The 13,714-nt window shown below is 42.3% G+C and overlaps 1 protein-coding gene across 1 annotated transcript; it reads left to right on the top strand.

The window, feature by feature from the left end:
• The first annotated feature begins 789 nt into the window (after positions 1-789).
• CST9L (cystatin 9-like) lies at positions 790-13,406 on the top strand. The gene is made up of 3 exons (XM_054255290.2): positions 790-1,258; positions 3,202-3,315; positions 4,260-13,406. The coding sequence occupies exons 1-3, from the start codon at positions 1,019-1,021 to the stop codon at positions 4,347-4,349; spliced, it is 444 nt and encodes a 147-aa protein (XP_054111265.2). The 5' UTR covers positions 790-1,018; the 3' UTR covers positions 4,350-13,406.
• Positions 13,407-13,714: the final 308 nt, after the last annotated feature.

Genomic DNA, 13,714 nt, shown 5'->3' with positions numbered 1-13,714 from the left:
TGCCATTTTTTTCTTAGCATTTTTTCCCTTGGTTCACAGAGTACAACCGTTGAGATGTTGGACAACGAAAGAGCAAACTGATAAATTAGTTAGTTTTTTGAAGAGCGGAGACCCTTTGTTTGTTTGTGTGAAGGAGGAGAGAGTGAGAGTAGAGATCTCCCCGGGTCTTATCCAAGTTCTCTGTGGGAGGTGAAGGTACAGAATCATCCAAGGACACCAGGCACCTGAGGACACTTTCATTGCTAGTGGCAGAGGGTAGCTGCTCTCCTGCCTGTGCCTTGCACTGCCCTAGAGAGAACAGGGAAGAAGGAAGGCAGATGAGTGACTCCACATGCAGAGCTGCCTTCCTTTAGTCCAGGATTCTGTCCTTCCTGTCCTGCAGAACTGCCTGTCACCAGTGTGGGGTGAGACAAGTTTGTCTCACAGAGCTGTGTTCTCCTCGGGGTCAAGTTTGCAGCTACTTGGTGTCACCTGCTGACTCAGTTTGGCACCTGACCACTCAGCCTGCTTCTTGAATCTTTTGGGAGGAGAGGACAAGAGCAAAGCTTTGGTGTGGTTGGTGACCCAAGAAGCTCACCTGTAGCGGCTGCAGATGACACAAAGCCAGGGGCCAACAGATGAGCTCCCAAGGCTCAGGCCTCACAAGAAAACTGAGGGACCAGGGCTCGGCGTCCTTGTGATGCTCACCCTTTCACCTGAAAACTCTTTACTTCCTCTTGTGGATTTCCACTCATTCTGTGGGCTTCCTCTTTTTCCTTCTGTGAATATTTCATGATTTAAAATTCACCCTGATATACAGGGCCAGCCATAAAATGTATGGTGGGAATAACTTCAACTACCTTGGCTGGAGGAGGCGAGTCTGCCTGTGGGAAGGGACAGGGTGTCATAGCGGAGCTGAGGACCAGCAGGAGGAGTCTGTGCTGGAGCGGATGAAATTAAGGCTGCGCCTGGGTCCAGCTAACTCCTGTGGACACAGGGGCTGGGAAGAGCAAAGGCAGGGGTGGCTGCAGTCAGCACCATGCCGGGCCTGCTGCAGAGAGGGGCTCTGTCCTGGGCGCGGCTGCTGCTTCCCTTGGGCTTCCAACTCCTACTGACCCATGCCTGGCATTTCCATAAGCAAAGGGACTGTGATAAATACAATGTCATGGCTCGTTACCTCCCTGCCACAGTGGAATTTGCCATACACACCTTCAACCAACAGAGCAAGGACCACTACGCCTACAGACTGGTGCACATCTTGAATTTCTGGAAGGAGCAGGTTGGTGACCAGGTCCCCTCTTGCCCTGGCATCTGCTGCTAAGGGAGAAATGGGAGTGGGGTGGGGACAGGGAGTCTTTTTTTTTTTAAATTAAAAAAAAATTTTTTTTTTATTGCATTTTAGGTTTTGGGGTACATGTGCAGAGCATGCAATACAGTTGCATAGGTACACACGTGGCAGTGTGTTTTGTTTGCTTTCACCCCTTCACCCACATTTGGCATTTCTCCCCAGGCTATCCCTCCCCACCTCCCCCTCCCACTGGCCCTCCCCTTTTCCCCCCAATAGACCCCAGTGTTTAGTACTCCCCTTTCTGTGTCCATGTGTTCTCATTTTTCATCACCCGCCTATGATGAGAATATGCGGTGTTTCATTTTCTGTTCTTGTGTCAGTTTGCTGAGAATGATGTTCTCCAGATTCATCCATGTCCCTACAAACGACTCGAACTCATCATTTCTGATTGCTGCATAATATTCCATAGTGTATATGTGCCACATTTTCCCAATCCAGTCTATTATCAATGGGCATTTGGGTTGATTCCAGGTCTTTGCTATTGTTCACCAATTATAGTCCATACTTAGATAATACAAGGTAACTTAGTTAATTTTTGATTTTGAAAACATCCAAGCTAGCAATTTAAAAAAAATCGATCCTAATTGACTCTCATGCAAAATGTATTGTTTAATCCCCTTCTTTTTATGACACTATTTGACTGAATAATGACTTCGAAATGAAGACTACCGAGAAAACGAAGATACAGAATAAGGAAAAGGGCTGAACAGAAAATGTCAATAGAGAGAAATTGAGAAATATTTCCAAAAATGTGATTTAAAAAAAAGGTAATTTTAAAAATAAAAATTAAAAAAGAGAACAGTACGGGTTCAGGAGCAGCAAGAAAACCCTGTCAATCCCAAAGGCCTCTGGGTGGTCGGTTCCTCTTTGCTGATTTCTACCTTCTCTGGGCTCCTTGCTGTGTCTGCACTTAATAAACCTAAGGCTGTTTTACACTTTTCCTCAGAGCAGGTCTTAATGCTAAATGTTCTCCTTCCAATGGAGTCACTGCAGAGTGCAATCAGAACCACTGTGCATCTGTACTGCAGGCATGGACAGTGAAACAGGCTCCAAGTAGGGGACTTCTATTTGTTTTTGTTTTTGTTTGTTTTTTGAGATGGCATCTGGCGCTGTCATCCAGGCTGGAGTGCAGTGGTGCAATCTCTGCTCACTGCAACCTCTGCCTCTCAGATTCAAGCAATTCTCCTGCCTCAGCCTCCAGAGTAGCTGGGATTACAGGCGCCTGCCACGTGCTTGCTGATTTTTTGTATTTTTAGGAGAAATGGGGTTTCACTATGTTGGCCACGCTGGTGTTGAACTCCTGACTTCATGATCAGCCTGCTTTGGCCTCCCAAAGTGCTAGGATTATAGGCGTAAGCCACCACACCCAGCCCCTTGAAGCCACTGTCCCAAGGGTGTGTGCCTGTGTGTAGTGGGACTGCTGGGTGGCATTCTTGCATTTTTTTGTTGGAGGTCAGGTGGAAGGTTTGACAACAAGGAGTAGATGAGGTTCCCTCTGGCCCAGGGCTGAGGTTACCCTGAAAACTCTTGGAGAGCCAACACCCTCCCTGGGCACATAGTGCCGTCCTCTGGAAATGCAGCTGCAGGTTCAGATACTGGCTGAGAGTGAAGCTGGAGTCTCATCATGGGAGAGTGGGAAGCACATCTGGAAATGAGGATACATTCGTGGGTTATGACTCAGCCTGTGTCTGCCCTGGGGCCACCATGCCCATCTGCTTTTTGCTCTTAACTCCCCATTCTAAAGCACATCTCCTGATGCCAGGCCCATGGGCGAGCTCCCTAATGGAGAAGAGTGTTGGGAATTCTCCTATGCCAGCAGCTACTTAGAAGCAGCAAGGGGGGTGTGTTCACATTAATCTCTCTGTGTGTAATAGGTGGAGTCCAAGACCGTATTCTCAGTGGAGCTCCTGCTGGGAAGAACTAGGTGTGGAAAATTCGAAGAGGACATTGACAACTGCCCTTTCCAAGAAAGCCCAGAGCTGAACGACGTAAGACAGTAGGACAGGACACCAGCTTCCCTCACGTCCACAGCTGTGGATGCTGCGTGGGGTGTGGTGTGGGCACAGGTGCAGCTGACAAAGAGACTTAGAGGAGTGAGCATGCAGCGGCCTCCACCAGGCCACCCTTAGAGGGGAGGGAAGAGGGCAGGCAGCCAGGGGTCCACTTGCAGGCTCCTGGCCAGTCTGAGTTTCCCGACTCTGCCCTGTCATGCCACTGAAGCTGCCTGCACCCACAGCATGTGGCCTTAAGATTGCTCTTTCCCTCAGGGGTCCCAGTCTCCTGGGCCCAATAAGAAGCTGTCCCCTCTCTGGACTTCCTCCCCCACCTTCTGGATGAACCTGGGATCCAACATCACCTCTGTCTGTGGATGCAGTTCTCACCTCAGGGTTTCCCTACACTGCCCTAGACTCAAAAGAGGTGGAGGCTGAGAAGGAGCCCCCCTCCTCTCCATCCCAGGCCCTGCCCAGGGCCCTTCCAAGCTGCAGCAGCTGCTCTAGGGGACAAGCTTCAAGTAAAGGCTGGCTCTGGGGAAACTTTTCCTGTGCTTAACCAACCCCCTTATTGTAAGATTAACAAATGCGTAGCTAATTGCTTAAATCTAGGAACTGCTTCCACTGAGACAATGCATTCTCCTGCTCCTGGATGCAGGGATTACACCAGGACAGACTGGTGTTCCCCTGAAAGCCACTGCTGGGGAGAGGGAACACAGCATGGGTGCCCCTGGGTCAGAAGAGAGCTCCAGTTCAGCTCAAACCTCCAGAACAGCCCAGGACTCAGGCTTGGGGGCAGCATCTGATGGCCAGAGCCTCCATCTTCCTGCTGCTTGACCTGGGAAAGGGCGATGTGAAGAGGGAGCCATTGTTGAGAGCGTGAGCCGTGAGCTTCCTGAGCCTCCCTCACCCACAGTCCCTTCCTGTGCTTCTTCTTTCAGACTTTCACCTGCTTCCTTACCATCAGCACCAGGCCCTGGAGGACACACTTCGGCCTCCTGAACAAGACCTGCCTGGAGGGATTCCACTGAGGGAAAGCCACTCCCAGGCCCGGCTGGATACTGCTCCCACATTCTGTGGACGTCAGCACTTCTCTCCTGACGACTCTTCGGTGACGGACCAGCTCTGTACTGGTTTGTTACCCTCTTTTGCAGGTGTCTGAGATCTCAGACCAGCGTTTTAGAAAATCCACGCATCCTGAGCCTAATCATGTGGTACAGATCACTAAACATCAGCATGTTCAGAAGCTCTGTGGGCTGTAGTTCTGAGCGAAAGGGGTTGAGTGTTTGACGGAGTTATTCTCATCAGGGCAGACAGGGAGGATCTGGGTAGGTGGATTTCTGAGCCAGCTCCAGGTGGCACAAGTGGTGCATCTGAGCTGCTGTCTCAGGGCTCATGGCCAATAACCCATGTGGCCCGAGGTACAATGACTATCTCCTCTCAGATACCTCGTGTGCATGAATGAGCTCAGACAGGGCCTTGGGCTCCCTGGGTCTTGTAGCCTCTGCTCCCGAAGCATGGCTTACATGCTTTTCCTGGTCCTTGGCAGGTTGGTGGGTAGAGAAAGGTCTTCTAGGCGCATCCTCATAAAATGGTCCTGACATGTGAGGTGGCAGCGGCGTCTCTGGAAAATCTCTTTAAAATGTTGAACCTCAGGGCCTCCCCACCTTTGGAAAATAAGTCTGCATTCTCATTAATCCCCGGGGGTCCATGAACCTGGGTAACAACATAAGAAACATACACGAGCAGCATCAAGTAGAATGGAAGTTATACAAGATATGAAGGTATAGGGTTTGTTCAAGAAGGAAATCAAGACCAAGCTACTTTCTCCCAGAGGGGAGGGATCCTCCAGTATGGGAGGTGCAGATGCATGAGAGAGGCAGGAAGGGAGTGAGAGGATTTTGGATTTACTTACAGAGGGTTAACCGATTGCTTAACTTCTGAACCAGCCTAGGTAGACAGAAAACCTTCAGGAACATAGGAATTAAATTGCCCAGTTTTCATGCTCAATTACATAGGATATTTTCACAATGTTTATTGTAGTAAAAATCCCTGGAGTGATACCAGCAAGTTGGCAGAACAGAAACTTTCAAAAAAGTTCATCCCTTCACAAATGCCTCAGTTTGAACAACTACCCAAGCATAAAATATCCTCACAGGAGCTTGTAAAACCAAGTGATACATTTCAACACTTGAGTAGCACAGAAATAAGAAAAAAAAATTGAAGAGAGTAGTAAGGAGAGTTTATATGACCCACACCATCCTTCCTCCCACTCCAGGCTGTACAATGTAGACGGAAATATTCTCTATGTGAAGGAAGGTGAGTGGGTATTAAACTTTGGCTCAGATCTCAACACTGCACCTACCACAGTAAAACCAGTGCCAGGTGGTCCCACAGGACCCCAGCTTTCAGGCTGGCACCATGGTCCAAGGCTACAGCCTCACCCCAACACTAAGACAGCTACTGTGGTCCCAGGTTGTAGGCTAACCCAGAACTAGGTCAGCTCCGACAGATAAAGGCCCCTCAGTCAATCTCCAGTTAACTGCAACCCTTGACTTCAGATCAGCACCAGAAGATATACAAGCCTGCATATACTCAAGACCATCCCCTGTGACCCTGTGCTCCAGTAAACCCAAAGATTGGGCCTATCTTAAAAGTTTCCACTGCCAGTCCAGCCTCTGCAAACCCAGGTTCTAGAATTTCCCCTGCACACCCAGGTTCCAGGAGAGCCCCCACAGTCCCAGGACCCATATTCAGCCTGAAGGGTTGATGACACCAGATCTGAACCAGGCGCTGTGCCCCAGGCTCCAAGCCAGTCCTCATGAATCTAGCCTCCAGGCCAACATGCACACATCTAACCTCCAGACTGGCTTCTGTAGACCTATGCTCCAGACAAGAACTTGCAAACCCAGGTTCTAGGACTCCCCTGCGTCACACTGCCCCAGGACCCAGGCTGGTCCCCAGAGTGCCAGACTCAGTGAACCCAAGATCTAGACATGTTTCAGTGTATCCTGGGTCCAGAACCATAGCAGTAGACTCCTGCACAAGCTTTCCCTGTGGACCAAAGCCCAAGACCCACCCCTGTGGACTCAGTCTTTAGGATAACCTCTGAAAACCAAGGGCCCAGGCCTATAGACATGGAATCAGGCTCCAGACTTTCTCCAGGGCTAGGCTAGAATCTATAGACTCAGGCTCCAGTTCCATCACAGGCACCACTCCCATCCCAGCACCTCGATGGCCACTGCAGACACAGACTTAGGACTTCCTCAGTGCCAAGTCAGCCTCTGTGGACTCAGGATTCAGACTTGGCCAGTTGATTCAGGCTTCAGGCCCAGCCACATGGAGAAAGGCCATAGAACCATCATTGTAGACCCAATCAACAGGTCAATCCCGGTGAGCCCAGGCTATAGGCTGAACCCCACAGAACCAAGCACCAGGTGAGCCTGCCCAAGAACTCCAGCCTCAAGCTTATCATGGACTAATTCCGGGCATCAGATCCCTGTCCAGAATTCTGGACAGGATAATTGGTGAAGGGCTTTTCCTGTCAAAGTCATTCTATATTTATTGGAACAAGTGCCTACTTAAAATGCATAGTCACCAACACATGGCCATAAGAATTGCAAACAATCAGGGAACCATGACACTGCCATAAAAACGAAGCACCAGTAACTGACCCTAAAAAAAAATGGAGACATTTACAAATGTCTGACAAAATAATTCAAAGTGGTTATATTTAAATGCTCAGTGCACTACAAGAGAATATCAAAACATATAGAAATAAAATCAGTAGAAGTATACACAAATAAAACTATAAGATCAAAAAAGACAGCAACTGTAAAAAAGAACCACACAAATTCTGTAGCTAAAGACACAATGACTAAACTGAAACATTTCTTCAACAGTAGACTTGATTAACCAGAAGAAAGGATCTGTGAGACTAAGAACAGGTCATTTTAAATTACCCTGTGAGATAAACAAAACAAGAAGCACAAAAAGAGTAAAGAAATCCTATAGAATTTATAAAAAACTATCATGCAAACTAATGAATGTAATGGAGGTGTCCCAGAAGGAACACAAAGAGGAAAAGACAAAAGTGAATAATGGCAAAAATTGTTCAAATCTGGAGCTAGAAATTAACATATAGATTCAGGAAGCCCAAATAACCCTAAATAGATTGCATATACAGTGATCTTTACCCAATGCATTATAATACAATTTTCAACTGCCAAAGGCAAAGAGAATTTTGAAAGTAGCAAGAAAAAAATCAACTTGTCACATATGAGAGAACCTTTATAAGATTATCCTCTGACTTCTCAGGAGAGACCTTAAAAACCAAGACAAAGCTGAATGATATATTAAATAAAATGAAAATTTTTTTTAAAAAATTGGCAACCAAGAATATTATAACCAACAAATCTGTCTTTTAGAAATGAAGGACAAATAAGAATTTTCCCAGACAGATTAGACTGTGGAAGTTTATCACTGCTAGACCTGCTTTAAAAGAAAAGCAGGTGACTGGGCGTGGTGGCTCATACCTGCAATCCCAGCACATCAGGAGGCTGAGGTGGGGAGATCATGAGGTCAGGAGTTTGAGATCAGGCTGGCCAACATGGTGAATCACTCTCTCTACTAAATGTGCAAAAATTAGCCAGGCATGGTGGCAGGTGCCTGTAATCCCAGCTACTTTGGAGGCTGAGGCAGGAGAATTGCTTGAACCCAGGAGTCAGAGGTTGCAGTGAGCCAAGATTATGCCCCTGCACTCCAGCCTGGGCAACAACTGTGAGACTTGATCTTAAAAAAAAGAAAGAAAGAAAGAAAGAAAGAAAGAAAGAAAGAAAGAAAGAAAGAAAGAAAAAAGAAATTCAGAATACTCTAATACTATAATGCTAATGTGAAAATCCCTTATATCTTTAGTATGAAGATTTTAGGACAAAACTTTTTGAAATAATAGTAGCTACAGTGATTTGTTAAGGCAGTGGTTCCCAAACTTTTTGGCACCAAGGACCAGTTTCATGGAAGACAATATTTCCATGGACTGGGAGTTGCAGGGTAGGGAATGGTTTTGGGATGTAATTATTCCACCTCAGATCATCAGTCATTAGTTAGATTCTCATAAGGAGCATGCAACCTAGATCCCTGGCATGTGCAGTTCACACTCCTATGAGAATCTTATGCCACTGCTGACCTGACAGGAGGCAAAGCTCAGGTGGTAATGCTTTGTCAGCCACTGCTCACCTTCTGCTGTGCAGCCTGGTTTCTAAAAGGCCACAGACTGGTACCAGGTGGCAGTCCAGGAGTGGGGACCCCTATTTTGAGGGATACACAATATCAAAAGATGTAAACTGTGACATCAAAACCACAAAATGCTGGGAGAAGAGTGTAGAGTTTTTCAATGTAATTGAAGTTAGATTATTGTCAGCTTGACGTAGCCTGCTATAACTCTAAGATATTTTGTGTAAGCCTCATGGTAACCAAAACCAAAAACCTGTAGTAGATAAAGAAAATATTAGAAGTAAAAATTCAAGGCATACCACTGCACATAAAATTGTCTAATTATAAAGGGAGAAAACAGGAGAGAAAGGGGACAAAATCTACGTAACAGCCAGAAAACAGTGACCAAAAGGGCAGTGTAAGTTCTTACATGTCAATACTTACCTTGAATATAAATATATCATAATCTTTAATCAAAAGAAATGGAATGGCTGAATGGATGAACAAATAAGATCCGTTTCTGTGCTGCTTATGAGAGATTCATTTAACCTTAAACGTATGAACAGTTGGAAAGTAAAGGGATGAAAAAAGATATTCTACACAAACACATCAAAAGAGAGCAGAGGTACCTATACTGATATCAGATAAAATAAACTTTAAGTAAAAAATACTTAAATAGGCCGGGCGCGGTGGCTCACGCCTGTCCCAGCACTTTGGGAGGCCAAGGTGGGTGGATCACGAGGTTAAGAGATCAAGACCATCCTGGTTAACATGGTGAAACCCCGTCTCTACTAAAAATACAAAAAATTAGCTGGGCATGGTGGTGCGTGCCTGTAATCCCAGCTACTCAGGAGGCTGAGGCAGGAGAATTGCCTGAACCCAGGAGGCGGAGGTTGTGGTGAGCCGAGATCGCGCCATTGCACTCCAGCCTGGGTAACAAGAGCAAAACTCTGTCTCAAAAAAAAAAAAAAAAAAAAAACTTAAATAAGACAAAGACGATCCTTATAATAAAAGCATTTATTCATTAGGAGTATATAAGAATTATAAAAGCAAATACACAAGGTGTCTGAGCACCTAAACATATAATTCAATAGGTAATAGATGTAAAGGGAGAGCTAGACTGCGAACCATAATAGTGGGGGTCTTATTCCACTTCCCATGACGAGCGGATTATCCAGATAGACAACAATGAGGAATAAGGAAACGTCATAAATAAATATTCCCTGAACCAAATGACCTCACAGATATATACAGAACATTCCAGGCACCAGAAGTAGAATATAAGTTTCTTTCAATTGCGCAAACAATATTCTCAAGATGCATTTCACATAGGCCAAAAACATTTTAAATTTAAAAGAATGAAATCATATCAAGTATTCTATCTGACCACAATGGTATGAATCTACAATTCAATAACAGAAAGATTTTTAAATTCACAAATAATGTGAAAATTTAAAGACATGCTTCTGAATAATCAATGAATATATTAATAAATTAAAAGGAATATTTTAAATTATCTTGAGACAAACAAAAATAAAAATCTCATATATTAAAACTTACAGGATGCAGCAAAAATGGTTCTAACAGGGAAATTTATAGCAACAAATGTAGATATCAAATTTTAAAAAATCCAAATAGACATCCTAATATTGCATCTCAAAATGCCAGAAAAAGAAAAACAAATTAAGCCCAAACTTAATAGAAGGAAAAAAATTGTAAGATCAGAGCAGAAATAAAATAGAGATTAGGAAAACTATGGAAAGTATCAACAAAACAAATAATTGGGTTTTTTAAAAGATAAACAAAATTGACAAACCTTTAGCTAGACTAGGAAAAAAGGAAAATAGTCAAATAAATATAATCAGAATGGAAAGGCAAGATATTGCAACTGATACCACAGGAATGCAGAGGATCTTAAATGACTATGAACGGAGAACAAATTGCATAATGTAAAATAATGGATACATTTCCGGAAACGTGTAACCTACCAAGCCTGAATCATGAAGAAATAAAAATTTGAAGAGATCAATAATGAATAAAAGAATTAAATTAGTAATAAAACATCTCCTGTCAAAGAAAACCCAGAAATTGGTGGCTTTCCTACTGAATTCTACCAAACATTTAAAGAACCAATGCCAGTTCTTCTCAAAGTATTTCCCAAAATTGAAGAGAACAGACTATTTACAAATTCATTTTATGAGGCTATCATTACTCTTGCATGAAGGCCAGAGGAGGACAACATAAGAAAAGAGAATTATAGGCCAATATCCCCAATGAGCATAGATGCAAAATTCCCCAATAAAACATAACGTGAGTTCAGCAGCATGGTAAAAGGATGATTCACCATAATCAGCTGGAATTTATCTCTGAAATGCAAGGATGGTTCAACATATGCAAATCTGTAAATGTGACACACCACATTAACAGAATGAAAAACAAAAACAAATGATTTTATCAATAGATTCTGTACATGCATTTAAAAAAAATTCAACACTCTTTCATGGATAAAAACTCTCAAAAAATAGGTATAAAAAAGCCTTCAATACAGCATATGCCAAAACCACAGCTAACATTGTAAATGATGAAAAGTTGAAACTTTTTTCTCTAAGATCAAGCAAAAGACAAGGATACCCACTCTTGCCACTTCTATGTAATATAGTACTGGAAATCATACCATCGCAATAAGTCAAGATAAAGAAAAGTCACTCATATCAGAAAGGAAGAAGGTTAATAATACCTGTTTAGAGATGACATTGTCTTATATACCAAAAACCCTAAAGACTCCACAAAAAAACCGTTACAACTAATAAACAAATTCCATAAAGCTTCAGGATATAAAATCAACATACAAAAATCAGTAGACTTTCTATATGATAACAACGACATATTTTACCCAAAAATATGTACTATTTAGAAATAAATGAATAAAATTAAAAATGAATAAAATAAAAAAAAATGAGCTTTTATTTTAACCCAAAACTATAAAACATTGATGAAAGAAATTGAAGAAGACACACACACACAAAAGATATTTCATGTTCATAGATTGGGAGAATAGATATTGTAAAAATGACCATATTACCCACGTGATCTATGGATTCAATGCAATGCCTATTAAAATTCTAATGATGCTTTTACATAAATAGAAAAAGCAATCCTAAATTTGTATGAGAACCAGAAAAGATGCAGAATAGCCAAATAAATCCTGAGAAAAAGAACAAAGCTGGAAGGATCACACTACCTGATTTTAAAATCTACTGCAAAGTTGGAGTAATCAAAACAGCATGGTACTGGCATAAAAACAGACTCAGGGACCAAGAAAATAATAAAGAGCCCAGACATAAATTCAAGCACCTAAGGTCAATTGATTTATGACAAAAATGCCAAGAATACCTGGGGAGAAAAGGATAGTACCTTTAGTAAATGGTGTTGGGGAAACTGGATATCCATATGCAGAAAAATGAAAAAACACTTATCTCACATTACCTGCAAAAATCAATTCGAAATGATCTTAGAGTTAAGTGTAAGACTCAAAACTGTAAAATTATTACAGGAAAACACAGGGAAAAGCCTTTACAACATTTTTTCTTGGCCATAATTTTTAGGATTGGACCACAAAAGTACAAGCAATAATAGCAAAAAAAAAAAAAAAAATGGAATTAAAGCTTCTGCACAGGCCAGGAAACAATTAACAGGGTGAAGAGACGACCTGTGGAATGGGAGAGAATGTTTGCAAATGATTCGTCTGATAAGAAATGAATATTCAAAATACGTAAGGAACTTCAAGCAACTCAATAGCAGGAAAACAACTCAATTCAAGAATGGACAAAGAATACAAATACACATTTCTGAAAAGTGGACACAAAAATGAGCAACAAATATATAAAGAAATGTTCAACATCACTCGTCGTCAGGGAAGTGCACTAATGCATCCAACCACGAGATGCCACTTCAAATACATTAGGACAAATACTGTCAAAAAGATGAGAGATAAATGTTGGCAAAGGTTTGGAGAAAAAGGAATTGTTGCACATTGTTGCTGGAAATGCAAATCAATACAGCCATTATGGATAAAAGCATAGCTGATACTCAAAAAATCAAATGTAGAACTACTATATAATCCAGTAATCCCACTACTGGGTATATATCCAAAGAAAATAGAATCAGTCTGCCACAGAGATATCCACACTTCCATGTTCACTGCAGCGTTATTCACAGTAACAGACACAGAATCAACCTAAGTGTCCATCAGTGGATGTGTGGATAAAGAAAATGCGGTGCATATACAAGATAGATATTTACTGATGCTTCAAGAAGAAGGAAATTCCCTCTCATTTGTAACAATACAGATGAACCTGGACGCCATCATGTTAAGTGAAATAACTAGGGACAGAAAGACAAAAGCCACATTATCTCACTTAAATATGGAATCTTAAAAAATAGAAATCATAGACGCAGAGAGTAGAATGGTGGTTATCAGAGACTGCAGGAGTGGGGAGGGGAGAAAGAGATTAGAGATGCTCATCAATGAAAACAGAATTTCAGTTAGAAGACACAAATCTGAGAACAGCATTGTAGGAAATGGTAACTATAATTACTGACAATGTATTTTATACTCAAACGCTGTTAATAGATTAGGTTTTATTCTCACCACAGAAAAATGATGTGTATGTGACGTAATGCGTATGTTAGTTATCTTGGTACAGCCATTCCACAATGCATACATGTTTTAAAACAGTACATTCTATACTATATGTGTGTGTGTGTGTATACGTGTGTTTCTCTCTGTGTGTATGTACATATATAATTTTTGTCAATTAAAATAAACTAATTAATTACACTTAAAAAACAAAAATCCTTAAAAAGTTAAGAAAAGTGAGTAATTCAACTTCTGAGAACTCTGTCTCCAAGGAAGGAAAAATCAGTTATACCCACAAATACATATAAATGACATGCTCAGCATGACAGTCTTCATTATAGCTAAAATCAGAAAACTTTAAACAGTCAATTCTTTGCATTGACTGAAATGTACATGTGAGTCTCACAATTTTAGCTACTGGGAAGCCTCAGCTTTGAGGGGCCACTGCGCAGAGGGTCAACTCTCAAGATTTAAAACAGACTCTTTCCTTTCCAGAAGTTTCATCCTGGTTACTGACACCTGGGTCTAAAAACCCCTCATCACCAG

This window comes from Callithrix jacchus, chromosome 5 (genome assembly GCF_049354715.1).
Source record: "Callithrix jacchus isolate 240 chromosome 5, calJac240_pri, whole genome shotgun sequence".
Lineage (NCBI taxonomy): Eukaryota > Metazoa > Chordata > Mammalia > Primates > Cebidae > Callithrix > Callithrix jacchus.
Note: the sequence above shows the minus strand (reverse complement) of the source record. Positions and strands in the feature narration are given on the sequence as shown.